General features: G+C 47.5%; 1 protein-coding gene across 3 annotated transcripts in view; it reads right to left on the minus strand.

The window, feature by feature from the left end:
- FOXK2 (forkhead box K2) overlaps window positions 1-14504 on the minus strand; it is an 84861-nt gene that overhangs the window by 26314 nt on the left and 44043 nt on the right. For all 3 annotated transcript variants that reach the window (XR_010115507.1, XM_055240528.1, XM_063617140.1), the window contains exons 2-4: window positions 13333-13527; window positions 8131-8278; window positions 4454-4600 (exon numbers count right to left, since the gene is read on the minus strand). Coding sequence is in view for 2 of the 3 variants with exons in the window: in XM_055240528.1 (XP_055096503.1) it covers window positions 4454-4600; window positions 8131-8278; window positions 13333-13527 (490 nt within the window). In the remaining variant the exon portion in view is untranslated. The remainder of the gene's footprint in view (window positions 1-4453; window positions 4601-8130; window positions 8279-13332; window positions 13528-14504) is intronic.

Consider the following 14504-nt stretch of genomic DNA (forward strand, 5'->3'; position numbering starts at 1 on the left):
ACACCTTCTCGTATTCATTAACCGTAGTACTCCTCCCCTCCTCAAGCAGACACTTCTCTCAGGAGCTTCTGAGTCAGACGCCTCTGGAGCGAGCCCATGTCCAGCACTCCACCTGGGGGGTCCTTCCCCGAGCACACACGCTGGTGTGGACGTGTGGATGAACGCACTGCCACCCTCTGTCCCAGCAGGCTCTATGTGAAACTTTGTGCATGTGCATCTCTCTCTCTTTCTCACAGGGGTCACAGTTTCGGTACTTCAGCCTCAGTGGGGTTCCTGGTGTCTATCTAGGGTGTTACTCAAGCCCAGCTTGAGATTCCAGAATCTCCTGTGATCACAGCTTGTCACGGCTGTAGGAATCAACAGAAAGAGACGTCCTCTACATAAAAGCTCCATGTGAAAAGCCACTCCTAGTCTTAACATTTGCAGTCCTTGTGTCACTGTCTTCTGGTCCTGATGTAGTCCCACTGTTTCTACTAGAAGTCTCTTTTAAGCATTATTTTAAAAATACATATTTTTATAGATGAATACTCAGGCTAATCTAGTGGATATGATCTTGGGACTTCCATGATTATCCACTTAAAGATCAAAGTATTATATGCCGTGTGCTTTTTAGGTGTTAATGCTGTGAAGGCAAAAATGCTTTCTACATTGGCGTTCGTTCCTATTTGACTGGGCACCTATGAATGTATGCTGTGTGCTAGAAATAGACTAAAACATTCTTACAGCATGTTAGTGAGTTTGTGTGTTTGCTGAAGATCCTTTCTGTATAAACCAGTTTGTTAGGCTCTCTGGGTTAGGGACTCTGCATTTTCTTCCTCTCCTACCAAGATGGTGTTCCACTGGTCCAGCCTGGCGGGAGCAACAGGCAGGGCACAGCTTTACTGGCTGTTTGCCGCTTTGCTTTAGTGCAATGTGTGGTACATTACTTATCAGAAAACACGTATGTCATCTCTAGAAAGAAGAAAAAACATACTAGTTCAATGCCCAGTGTCCCTTTGATTTTTTTTTTTAATAGTAAAAATAAGAATCCGTACTGACTTTTCACTTGGCCATCCTGGTTTTAAAGGACAAGCTACAAGCTCCGTGTTTTTCTGTACTAAAGTGTCACTTATTAAATACTTTTGTACGATGAAAATATCAAATCATAGGAGGTAAATGCAAACAAAGGAAAGATATATGGCATCTTTTCAAATAGGATTCCTCAGACCATCTCATTTCACCCTCAGATGTCCTCTGTGGATTGACCAAAAAGCTATACCATAGGTAGACAATGCAAAATACCTGGCTTTTGTTGTAAGCCAGGAGGGACGAAGTCAGAAAAAGGTCTGACGCACTGGGAAGGGTGGCTCAGAGAATCTCATGGCAGAGGAAGAGCCCGTGAGGGTCAGTATTCCGACAGCCAAGGGTACAGCTGAGGACAGAAAGAAATTAAGAGTACATTGGCCAGGCGTGGTGGCTCACGCCTATAATCCCAGCACTTTGGGAGACCAAGGCAGGCAGATCACCTGAGGTCGGGAGTTCAACACAAGCCTGACCAACATGGAGAAACCCCATCTCTACTAAAAATACAAAATTAGCCGGGTGTGGCAGCTCACGCCTGTAGTCCCAGCTACTCATGAGGCTGAGGCAAGAGAATCGCTTGAACCTGGGAGGCGGAAGTTGCAGTGAGCCGAGATCGCGCCATTGCACTCCAGCCTGGGCAACAAGAGCAAAACTCCGTCTCAAAAAAAAAAAAAAAAGAGTACATGTCCATGAACTAGGGGGAATCTGGAGAAACCAATCCCTCTCCCACTTAATTAGCTGGAGCCACGAGGTGTGAAATGACACAGGAGCAACCGTACTGGGGAAAGAGATGCAGCTGTAGACTTACAGACCTTGCTCTAGACAGGAAAGAAAATGTTTCAACAGAAACAAGTTTAAGAGCAGTTCAGCAGAGAAGGGTGCCTGATGTGTGATTGTCATTCCCTGCCGACGTGAGCTGTGCAGGCACCTGCAATAGACGACAGAAAGCAGTGCATGCATGAGGGGTCCCGTGGGGTCCTCGCCACTTCACGACTGTGGTCCAGGAGAGCCTTGCTCCAAGGGTTCTGCTCCCCAAAAGGCCTGTCCTGACTTGGGCCCCCCCAAAACTGAGGCCAGGCCTTTATCCATCCACCCTCTTTAGCAAGAAAGCCTTGTCCTCTTCATAGGTAGTTCTCAAATAAACGAATGTTAGAAAAAACACACAGAAATAACACTTAAGAGAAACATATTAAAGTGTAATAAAGCACTGAAGTCTAATAAAGCTTCTTAGAAAAACATTCACAAAGCCCCAGGTAACTGGTATCTCAAACCATCAGAACAAGCTGTAAACTCAGGGACCCTCACACACTCCCACAGAGCAAGCTGGACCCCATGTGGAGTTTCTCTCCTTGACAAAGCCATAAAGCCATGGTCACTGGAACATGGGTAGAAGTTATTGTCTGGTTTTGTGTGTGTGTGTGAGTGTGTGTGAGTGTGTGTAAGAGTGCCTGTGTAAGTGTGTGTGTGTAAGAGTGTGTGTGTAACAGAGTGTGTGTAAGTGTGTGAGTGTAAGAGTGTGAGTGTGTGTGTGCGTGTGTGTGTAAGAGTGTAAGTGTGTGAGTAAGAGTGTGTGTGTGCGTGTGTGTGTGAGTGTAAGAGTGCCTGTGTAAGTGTGTGTGTAAGAGGGTGTGTGTAACAGTGTGTGTAAGTGTGTGAGTGTAAGAGTGTGTGTGTGCGTGTGTAAGAGTGCCTGTGTAAGTGTGTGTGTGTGTAAGAGTGTGTGAATGTGTGTGTGTGCGTGTGTGTGTGTGTGTATATATAGTTTGAAGCATAGCCTCAGTTTTATAGAGTAAATGTGGCCAGAATTTAGCATGCAATACGTTAAGAGACCCTGACATGTAACTGAATATGGAACTACTCTCCAAATCCAGCATTTTCCTAATGGTCAATTAAGAGATGCCCCCTTGCTATAAATAGGAAGGCAGGCAGGACAGGGTGTAGATACTCCAGGTATGGGGGTGGGAGGGCACAAGGTGGGCCAGAGGGGAGGCTGGGTCTCATTCCGTACCTTCCATGATTAAAGACCCCCAAGCCCCTCCACAAAGGAAATATGGAAGATGTGGCTGGTAGGCTTTTTCTTTCTTTTTGAGACAGGGTCTTGCTCTGTTCCCCAGGCTGGAGTGCAGTGGTGTGATCACAGCTATCTGTAACCTCTGCTTCCTGGGATCAGGTGATCCTCCCACCTCAGCCTCTGGAGTAGCTGGGACCACAAGCATGAGCCACCACACTCAGCTAATTTTTTTTTATTTTTTGTAGAGACAGGGTCTCGCCATGTTGCCCAGGCTGCTCTCGAAATCCTAGAGTCACGTGATCCACCTGCCTCAGTTCTCAAAGTGCTAGAATTATAGGCATGAGTTACTGTGCCCGGCCGGTAGGCTATTTTTTAATACATCTGCGGTTAAAAGAAAAAAGGTTTTTTCCCTTCATTAAATAGAAAACAGTTGCCCCTGCACCACCCTTACCACTAAGCCATATAGTTTAGATGTTTTTTTCAGGATCATTTACTCATTAAATGAAGGCCTCAAAGAAATTCTATAGATGTTCCTGATTACTTAATGAATTAAAAAACTATAAGCATACATACATTTCTTCTCTCACTGTTTTTAATATTCTATATTTCAAACCTACCCACTGCCAAATTATTTCAAATAGCAAGATTCTCGTATACATCCAGTAAACAGCCAATACAACACAGATACACAGAGAAAAAACCTACATAGCCTAAAGGGTTAAAATTATTGGCATAACAGTGAGACTCTGACTCAAAACAACAAAAAAAATTATTGGTGTGTGAGCTGACCAAAAGGAGTATTTTGCAGATTTCAAAGTGTCTTTTGCGGGTAGCCCCGGGGTTCCACGAGCTGGTGGGCTCCCCAGCTGAGACAGGGCACACCACGTTCGTCTGTTTTTTACCCCGGCCAATTGGTTAAGATGTCTTCTAAGTGTTCCTTGGTAAAACGTGGTTTGAAAACTGTCTCTGCAAACTTCAAAACTTGTCCATTAGCAGGACTAGATGAGGAAGACAGGAGAATGCCAAAGGGAAGGACAGGCTGGGTTTTAAATTTCTCCTACATTTCAAATATGAACTGCATTGGTCAAAGGGAAATAAACAATCCACACTTCACAAATCCTATGCAGACACATGCATCTCCACAACAGTAAAGCACGCAGGCCCGGACACTCTTCCAGAACCATGCTTCCTTCTGCTCTACACGAAGAAGGTGAGGCAGAGCACGGCAGCACCGGCCCCCAACTCCTCTTCCTCTCAGCACCAGAGGCTCCAACCCCCTCCCACCCTCCTACCCTGTGCCTGCGTTACATACAGCAGCCGCTCCACTTTCTTCTTGGTGTCCATTAGCCTCTATTTAACAGCAAACTGAAAGGCACTTACCTGCCAGCCCTTGTCCGCAGTCCTGTAGTAGGGATAATTTTTAGTGATGTGTGTATAAATTCCGTTCAGGGTGAGCTGTTTGTCAGGAGCCATTGTAATTGCTTGTACTATTAGTTGTGCATAGGAGTAAGGTGGCTTTGAATCATCCTGTATTTAAAAAAACAAACAAAAAAAGAATATTGAAGTTACCACATTTTGTATTAAATTTACCAGATTTAAAGATTCTCAGTGCTTTTAAGTGTTCCTCTGATACCTCATTTTTCTTTTTTTTGAGACAGAGTCTTGCTATGTCGCCCAGGCTGGAGTGCAGTGGCACGATCTCGCTTCACCGCAACCTCTGCCTACCGGGTTCAAGCAATTCTCCTGCCTCAGCCTCCCAAATAGCTGGGATTACAGGCACTTGCCACCAGGCCCGGCTAATTTTTGTGGTTTTAGTAGAGACAGAGTTTCACCATGTTGGCCAAGCTGGTCTCAAACTCCTGACCTCAGGTGATCTGCCTGCCTCGGCCTCCCAAAGTGATGGGATTACAGGTTTGAGCCACTGCACCCAGCCTGATACCTCATTTTTCTTACTATAAAAGTAATATAATTTGAAAACATGGAGGACACAAATGGAAAACTATAAAGAACATTAAAAATTACATAAGGAAAAAATGCAAATGTCAAAAATGAAGAAATAAAGGCTGCTTGACCTCAGTGAGTCCAAGGCAAAGCACCTCAACCACGACCAGATCCTGTCAGCTAACCCAGGGGTACAGGCGAGGGGTGGGTAAGGCTGGCTGAGGGCTCAGAGCCAGCAGCACCCCTCCCCAGGCATAAGCACCAGGGGTGGCCAGGGCTGTTCAGAGGCCCTGGACTCACCAAATACCCGTCCACAAGGAGCCCCTGCCGCCCACGAGGAGGAGCCCCCTGGCCCACGAAGAGCCCCATGGAGGCTTCACCTTGGGGTCGGAGACATCCTGGCTGCTGAGTGCCCCGCTGACAGGCTGGCATCCCTGGTCCTGGCTCTTTCAAGGCCACTGGTGGCTCCCTGTCACAGTGACAACTTGAAACCCACACTGATAGGCACAAGCCCACTGGGAAAGGGAATCACCCCTGGTTGTGAACTTCTGGGCAACACACTTGTCAACATGGATGAAGAGCAGCAGATAATGTTGGATGAAAAAATACATTCAAGATGATACTATATACATGAAGTTTTACAATGAACAATTATAGACTGTTCAAGGATAAACACAAATGGAATGGGAAACAGGCAGGCTGACAGGAGGCAAGGACATCAGATGCGCCCACATGGGCTTCCACAGCACAGGTTGCGTTTAGCACTAACAGCTCAGAGTGAGCAGAGGGACGTTTGTCTTTTCTTTCTTTCTTTCTTTCTTGGGGACAGGGTCTCACTCTGTCGCCCAGGCCAGAGTGCAGTGGTGTGATCACGGCTCACTGAAGCCTGAACTCCCAGGGCTCAGTGATCCTCCCACCTCAGCCTCCCCAGTAGCTGGGACTCCAAGCGCATGCAACTATGCCTGGCTAATTTTTGGTATTTTTGTAGAGACAGGATCTTGCTTTTTTGTCCAATCTGATCTCAAACTCCTGAGCTCAAGTGATACGCCCACCTTGGCCTCCCAAAGTCAAATTTGTCCTTTTCTTTTTTTTGAGACAGAGTCTCACTCTGTCGCCCAGGCTGGAGTGCAGTGGCACGATCTCGGCTCACTGCAAACTCTGCCTCCCGGGTTCACGCCATTCTCCTGCCTCAGCCTCCCGAGTAGCTGGGACTACAGGCGCCCGCCACCACGCCCGGCTAATTTTTTGTATTTTTAGTAGAGACGGGGTTTCACTGTGTTAGCCAGGATGGCCTCGACCTCCTGACCTCGTGATCCTCCCACCTCAGCCTCCCAAAGTGCTGGGATTACAGGCGTGAGCCACTGCGCCCAGCCTATCGCTTTTTTTTCTAAACAGAAAAATGTAATCACAAGGAGACCCTCCACACACCTAATTCTTTTTTTTTAGACAGGGTCTTGCTATGTTGCCCAGGCTAGAGTACAGTGGCTATTCAAGGATTGATTGTAGCTCACCACAGCTTTGAACTCAAGTGATTCTCTTGCCTCAGCCTCCCGAGCAGCTGTGACTACAGTACATGCCACGCTGCCCGCTACGTCTCTTCCTTTAAACAGCTAACAAAGCCTTCGTCACTGTGCCTATGCTGTTGGTGTACTTCCCTGTGATCTTTTTTCTGTTTCTAAAACCTTTTTAAATTGAAAAACCTATAAAACAGACAGAAAAGCTCATGATACATTTATGTCAGCTGAACAAACTGTTGCAAAGTGAACATCAGTACACTAGGTCAAGAGACAGGGCACCACCAGCATCCCCAACATGCTCGTATGGGCCCTCTCAGCCCACCACCTCTACTTCTCAAAGAGGCCACCATTACTACTGACTGACTTCTTAGAGTGACCACAATTTTGCTGGGATTTACCAAGTTTTACCACTTGGCTGCATCCTTAAACAATACAACTTAGATCTGTCCAGTTTTAAGCCTGACAGCAATGGCGCCACACACGATGCACCCTCCTTGCCTAGCACCCTGTGTTAGACGCTGTAGTCGGCTGCAGGTGGGGGATGCACGGCTGTGGCTTATTCATTCTCATGGCTGTGCTGCGTTCTGCTGGGATAGATCACATTTCCTAAATATGTCAAGTAATATACCATGCATGGTTCTTACTCTCTTTCTTCCACTCAGCATTACATCCAGAATATTTCCATATCAGCAAATACTTTGCATGCTATTCCCTAAGTGGAACCACAATATCCTAATCACCATTCCCTAGGGACACTGAGGTTGCGTTCTTTTTATTTTTTATTTTTTTAAACGGGAGCTCACTCTCTCACCCAGGCTGGAGTTCAATGGCGTGATCTCAGCTCACTGCAACCTCCGCCTCCCGGGGTTCAAGTGATTCTCCCGCCTCAGCCTCCGGAGCAGCTGAGATTACAGCTGCGTGCCACCACGCCTGGCTTTTTGTATTTTTTTGGTAGAAGCGGGGTTTAACCATGTTGGCCAGGCTGGTCTCCAACTCCTGACCTCAAGTGATCCCCCTGCCTTGGCCTCCCAAAGTGCTGGGATTACAGGCATGAGCCACCGCACACAGCCGCATTCCATTGTTTTATACAAACTTTCATCCATTTCCTTTGGTCAAAGTCCTAAAAGGAAAATTACTGGGTCAAAGAATACAAACATGCCAGGTCATAGTGTGACTCTCAACAACTGCTGTCCAAACAAGGGACAAACGTGCCCTATACAAACATGAGTGGCAGGGAGTGCGTTTGCATAACCTTCAGAGTTTGGGACAAGGGGCTAAACTCCGGCACAAATGCACATGAGCTCCACAAAGACCAAAGCACTCCTCCATCTTCCGCTGTCTGCCCAGCCCTCAGCACCTGGGCCTACAGCTGCTATTAGGGAGACCCTACGATGTGCGCTGAATGACCAAACGAGTGCACCTGCAAAACCCCAATACCAAGAACACAGTCAGCAGCAACCCCAGAATCAAGCCCACATCCCCACCAGCCCTGGCAGGGCTGTCACTGGACAGGCAGGTGAGTGACAGGCAGGTGACACTGAGGGCCTTGTGGCTACACACTGTCCCCCGGGGGCTGCTTCAAGGCTACAAAGCCTTTACCTTCGGGCTGTCTCCACCTGAAGCTTCCTTTTCATTTTCAGGCTGTGAGTTGTCAGCCATTAAATTGAGGTCAGATGGCATCACTCGGCCCACCTTGTACCCTGAAGACCCCGCTCCCCGGGGGCTGGAGGGGCAGGAGTTTGCAGCGCTGTGGAAGAGAAAAGGTTTTTCCTATTAGTCTATCACAGAGCACACATCCTACTGTGCTTCAGCAACTGGCTCCAATTACAGGGAAAACAAATACAGAAATGTTAAAAAAGGAAGAGAATATCAGCATTTCCTATGGAAACACAGATTCTTACAAATTATCTGTGAAATTTAAGGTCGTCCCAAGAAGCAATGTGGAAATAGGGTATTTGCTTCTATAAACGTCAGCTCATGAAATGTGAAACCAGCTCTCAGGGGAGGCAGTGGCCCACTCATTTCACCAGTGAGGAAACTGAGGCTCCGGATGGTTCCAGAACTTATTAAAGACACAAAGTGACACAAGACAGGCACAGAGGTCCTCACTGAGGAGCTGTGACAGGGGGCACAGAAAAGACAGGGAAAGTCGGGGAGGTGGGGGAGGGGAGGGGTCTGCCAGCCAAGGCCCCTGGAGCTGAAGTGAAGCAAGTGTTTCCACTGAAGATGAAGCCGAGGACATGGACACCTGCTGAAGGCACAGCAGCAGGTCAGCTGGGGCACCCGGGACGCAGAATCAGGCCCCTGTTTTCAAACAGGCACTTTTCCCCACCGGGTTGGACTGGGCACAGGGAGTGTTCTGATTCTTGATCTCTGTGCCGATTAAAGGGCACGTGCATTTCTGGTAAGTCAAGGAGCTGCAGATTCTCTCGATGCCTCATTTTCTGCACTTCAATAAAAAGAACGAGCCATTGAAATGGAACAATATCAAGATAAGATTTTTTGTAAGTTATAGAGGTGTTTTGGGGGAAAAACATTGCAAATGCATAGAAAAGGTCTAGAAAAAATAACCAAGAAACCTAAAGGCATGACCTCTTAGAAGCAATTCAAAAGGAGGGCCAAGGAGATGGAGAAGTGGGGAGGAGGAGGGAAAGGGCAACACACCAGTGGCCTCGTATCCTCCGCAAGGCTTCTTAGACTTTCCGCCATGAATATGCACCACTGGTATACTCACTCACCCATTCAACAAGTATTTACTCAATGCCAGCAACCATCCTTCAAGCACTGGAGGAAAAGCAGGAACGACAAAGACTCGTGGCATCTACAATTTGTGAGTTTAAAGAGCCAACTTCTAACAAGTGGAGGATGTAACCAGTGTGGCCTGAGGAAGGTAAGTGACCTGCTGGCTGGATGGCAGGTTTGGAAAGTCAGGTCGCTCAGGCTCGCTCCACCTGGAGGCCCCGGGGACCTGGGTTCCCCCTGACAAAGGTCTGTGCAGGTGTGGGGAAGGGCAAGCAAGGAAACACAGGATGAAGAGAAAGCAGCAGGTGGGAGGAGAGGCAGAGTCGGGAGCCGACCCAACCTCAGGGCTGCAGCTGCAACCCTTCCCCTGTGCCCACCGCTGCTGTCGGTCACACTTGGAAGTGGGGTCTTCAAGGCTGCTGCTCAGCGGAGAGCTGTATGTGACTCAGGTAAGCTCGGGCACATTCTACTCCAGTGAATTCTGTGTCCTTTTTATGTAGTACTTAATAAGCACTGGGTGGCAGGACTTGACTTTTGCCTACCCACTCACACATTTACTATTCGGCCCACTCAGTTATATTCAGCCAAATTCAACCAAAATGGGAAAGAGAGAGGGCAGCCTCTCAGCAAAGGAGCAATGGAGAGAGGGCAGTGACGAGAAGGCCCTGATGCCAGCCGGGGCGGCTCACGGACAGCACCAGAGTCCACCGGCCATGCCTCCGTTTCACAAACACATGCACAACAGATGCTTTTCCAGGAGGCCTATATTTTTTTCTTTTGTGGTAAAACACACACAACATAAAATTTACCATTTTAATCATTTTAAACTGCACACTTCAGCAGCATGAAGCGCATTCACACAGAGGTGCAGCCATCACACCACCTCACTCCAGGATGTTCTCATTTCCCAGACTGAAGCTCTGTCCACACGAAACACCGGCTCCCCCTCCCCGCCCCCAGCCCTGGCCGCCTCTCCATTCTGCCTTCTGTCTCTGCGAATGTGATACTCTAGGAATCTCAATGACTGGCTTATTTCACTGACCATAATGTCCTCAGGGTTAATTCATGTTTCAGCAAATGTCAGCACTTCCTTCCTTTTTAAGGCTGAATAATATTCCATTGTGTCTTCTATTCTCTGGAAATTGTGCATAAGGCTGCTATGAAAACGGGCATACAAATAATTCAAGACCCTGCCTTCAGTTTGGGTCTATATCCAGAAGTGGGGTTGCTGGATCACATGGTAATTCTATTTTTAGTTTTTTGAGGAACTGCTAGTCTGTTTCCACAGCAGCTGCACGGTTTGGCATTCCTTGCAAGAGCACACAACAGTTCCAATTTCTCCACATCCTCACTAATACTATTTTCTGAGTTTTTTGTTTTTAATAGCAGCCAATCCAACAGGTGTGAGGTGGGATCTGATTGTGTTTTGATTGGCATTTCCCTAATAACTACTGATGCTGAATATCTTCTCATGTCCTTATTGGCCATTTCTTTTTTTTTTTTTTTTTGAGACAGAGTCTTGCTCTGTCGCCCAGGCTAGAGTGCAATGGCACAATCTCAGCTCACTGCAACCCCCACCTCCCACCTCCCACCTCCCGGGTTCAAGCAATTCTCCTGCCTCAGCCTCCTGAGTAGCTGAGATTACAGGCGCCCGCCACCATGCCCAGCTATTTTTTTTGTATTTTTAACGGAGACAGGGTTTCACCATGTTGGTCAGGCTGGTCTCGAACCCCTGACCTCGTGATCCACCCGCCTCGGCCTCCCAAAGTGCTGGGATTACAGGCGTGAGCCACCGCGCCCGGCTCTTATTGGCCATTTCTATATCTTCTTTGAAAGAATGTCTTTCGCGTTTTTGAACTGGGTCTTTCGTTTCTTTGTTGTTGAGTTTTAGGAGTTCTCTCTATAATCTGGATATTAATCCCTTGTCAGATGTATGATTTGCAAATACTTACTCCCATTCTGTAGAACCTTTTTACTACTGATGTTGTCTTTTGGTGCAGAAATTTTTTAAATTTTCAAGAAGTTCAATTTGTCGTTTTCTTTTGTTGCCTGTGTCTTCGGTATCAAATGCAAGAAATCAATACCAAATCCAATGTCATAGGTTTTGCCTATGTTCTAAGAATTTTACAGTTTCAGGCCTTAAATTTAGGTCTTTGATCCATTTTCAGTTAATTTTTGCACATGGTATAAGATAAAGGCCCAAATTCATTATCTTCCATGTGGATATACCGTTTACCTAGTACCACTTGTTGGGAAGTCTGAATGAATGGTGTGGGCACCCTCGTCAAAAACCATTTGATGAGGCCAGGTGTGGTGGCTCATGCCTGTAATCCCAGCACTTTGGGAGGCCGAGGCAGGCGGATCACCTGAGGTCAGGATTTCAAGACCACCCTGACCAACATGGAGAAACCCCATCTCTACTAAAAATACAAAATTAGCAGGGCGTGGTGGTGCATGCCTGTAATCCCAGCTACTCAGGAGACTGAGGCATGAGAATCACTTGAACCTGAGAGGCAGAGGTTGCAGTGAGCCAAGACCACGCATTGCACTCCAGCCTGGGCAAAAAGGGTGAAACTCTGTTTCAAAAAAAAAAAAAAAAAAAAAAAATTTGACTACATTATGTGAGGGTTTATTTCTGGGCTCTCTACTCTTCTTTAAAAAAAAAAAAAATAAAGAAAAAATGTTTAATTGGCTCATGGTTCTTCAGGCTGTGGGCTCTCTAAAAAATTCAAAATTAAAATTAAAATCTATCTCAGACTTTAGACCACTGTCTGCCCTTTCATTTATACTCCAATAAAAAGAATCCAAGGCCACGCTTGTAATCCCAGCACTTTGGGAGTCCGAGGTTGGTGGATCACGAGGTCAGGAGATCGACACCACGGTGAAACCCCGTCTCTACTAAAAATACAAAAAATTAGCCGGGCGTGGTGGCGGGCGCCTGTAGTCCCAGCTACTCGGAGAGGCTGAGGCAGGAGAATGGCGTGAACCCGGGAGGCGGAGCTTGCAGTGAGCCGAGATTGCGCCACTGCACTCCAGCCTGGGCGACAGAGCGAGACTCCGTCTCAAAAAAACAAAAAAAAGAATCCAGGCCAGGCACAGTGGAGCACGTCTGTTGTCCTAGCTACTCAGGAGGTCAAGGCGGTAGGATCACTTAAGTCCAGGAGTTTGAGTTCATCCTGGGCAACACAGCCACAATCCATCTCTTAAAAACAAAAAGACAAAATAACAAACAAAACCAGCCAGCTGTGGTAGCTCACGCCTGTAATCCCAGCACTTTGGGAGGTGGGTCACAAGGTCAGGAGTTTGAGACCAGCCTGGCCAACACAGTGAAATCCCGTCTCTACTAAAAATACAAAAAATTAGCCGGGCATGGTGGCACATGTCTGTAGCCCCAGCTACTCAGGAGGCTGAGGCAGGAGAATCACTTGAACCTGGGAGGCAAAGGTTGCAGTGAGCCAAGATCGCACCACTGCACTCCAGCCTCGGCAACAGTACAAAACTCCATCTCAAAAAAAAAAAAAAAAAAAAAAAAAAAAAAACTTTAAAAACATCTTTTAAAGAATGAGTAAACAGGCCAGGCGCAGTGGCTCAGCCTGTAATCCCAACACTTGGAGAGGCTGAGGTGGGCGGATCACTTGAGGTCAGGAGTTCGAGACCAGCCTGACCAATATGGTGAAACCCTGTCACTAGTAAAAATGCAAAAATTAGCTGGGTGCGGTGGCAGGTGCCTGTAGTCCCAGCTACTCAGGAGGCTAAGGCAGGAGAATTGCTTGAACCTGGGAGGCAGAGGATGCAGTGAGCTGAGTCAGCGCCACTGCACTCCAGCCTGGGCAACAGAGACTCCTTCTCAAAAAAAAAGGAATGAGTAAATAACAACCAGGAACCTTTGGGAACTGCATTTCATAATGCAGGAAATTCAGAGCAGAAATTCAATGATATTTTAAACACCACCTCACATCTGTCTCTCCACATAAGTCAGCACCAGGGAAGGAGAAAGGCATTACTTGGGGCCACCACTGGGACTAAGGATGCTCCAGTCCCCCATCCCCATGGCCGCACCTGATGGTTCCTGTGGGGGAGGGCAGAGGGCTGATGAGGTGGGCCATGGTGTCTGGAATGTTGATGGTCAGGGGCGAGATGTGTGGCTGTACGGCCTTCACCGGAGACTCAGACGCCTCCTGCTTCTCTCTCTTCTCGCTGGACAGGGCAGTGAACGTTATCTTGATGTTTGTGCTCGGGAACCTGAACGTGCACCTGAAAAAGAAAAGCCCACCATCAGCACCTTTGCTGTCCCAGCCAGGGCCGGGCAGGGTCCCCACGTGTCCCCCACAACCCTTTGCTGTCCCAGCCGGGGCCGGGCAGGGTCCCCACGTGTCCCCCACAACACTGGTGCAGCTGAGGACATGGATGCAACACCTCCAAGCTCAGCTCACCGTATTACAAGTCGCCTAACAAACAAAACCACAACTAAGGTGCTTCGTGACTAAAAACACCAGTAAGAAAACGCTACGTAGACCAGCCACACAGGAAAATTAAAAGCACAGACAAGGCCAGGTATCGTAGCTCATGCTTGTAATCCCAGCACTTTGGGAGACTGAAGCAGGCAGATCACTCGGGTCCAGGAGGTCAAGACCAGCCTGGGCAACACAGCGAGACCCCATCTCTACAAAAACTACAAAAAATTAGACAGGCGTGGTGGTGCATGCCTGTGGTCCCAGATACTCAGGAGGCTGAGGCAGGAGGATTGCTTGAGCCCAGAAGGTCGAGGCTGCAGTGAGCTATGATAGCGCCACTGCACTTCAGTCTGAGCAAGAGACACTGTCTCCCCCGACCAAAAAAAAAAAAAAGGCAAAAAGACTCAAATACTACTTAGTCTACGTGACTCCTTTTAAACTAAGTGCCTGAATATGTTTTGGGTCTTATAGTAGACTTAAAACCCAAATACCAGCCAGTGTCTATTTTTCCTTTCAAAATAAACATACAAATGTATCTGGGTCACAAAGCAATAACTGTGTGGTAGTTTTCTTACTTAAGAAAAATAATTCCTTTCTTTCTTTCTTTTTTTTTTTTTTTTTTTTTTAGACACGGAGTTTCGTTCTTGTCGCCCAGACTGGAATGCAATGGCGCTATCTCTGCTCACTGCAACCTCCGCCTCCCAGGTTCAAGCGATTCTCCTGCCTCAGCCTCCCGAGTAGCTAGGATTACAGGCATGCACTACCACACCTGGCTAA

Source organism: Symphalangus syndactylus, chromosome 14 (assembly GCF_028878055.3).
Source record: "Symphalangus syndactylus isolate Jambi chromosome 14, NHGRI_mSymSyn1-v2.1_pri, whole genome shotgun sequence".
Taxonomy (NCBI): domain Eukaryota; kingdom Metazoa; phylum Chordata; class Mammalia; order Primates; family Hylobatidae; genus Symphalangus; species Symphalangus syndactylus.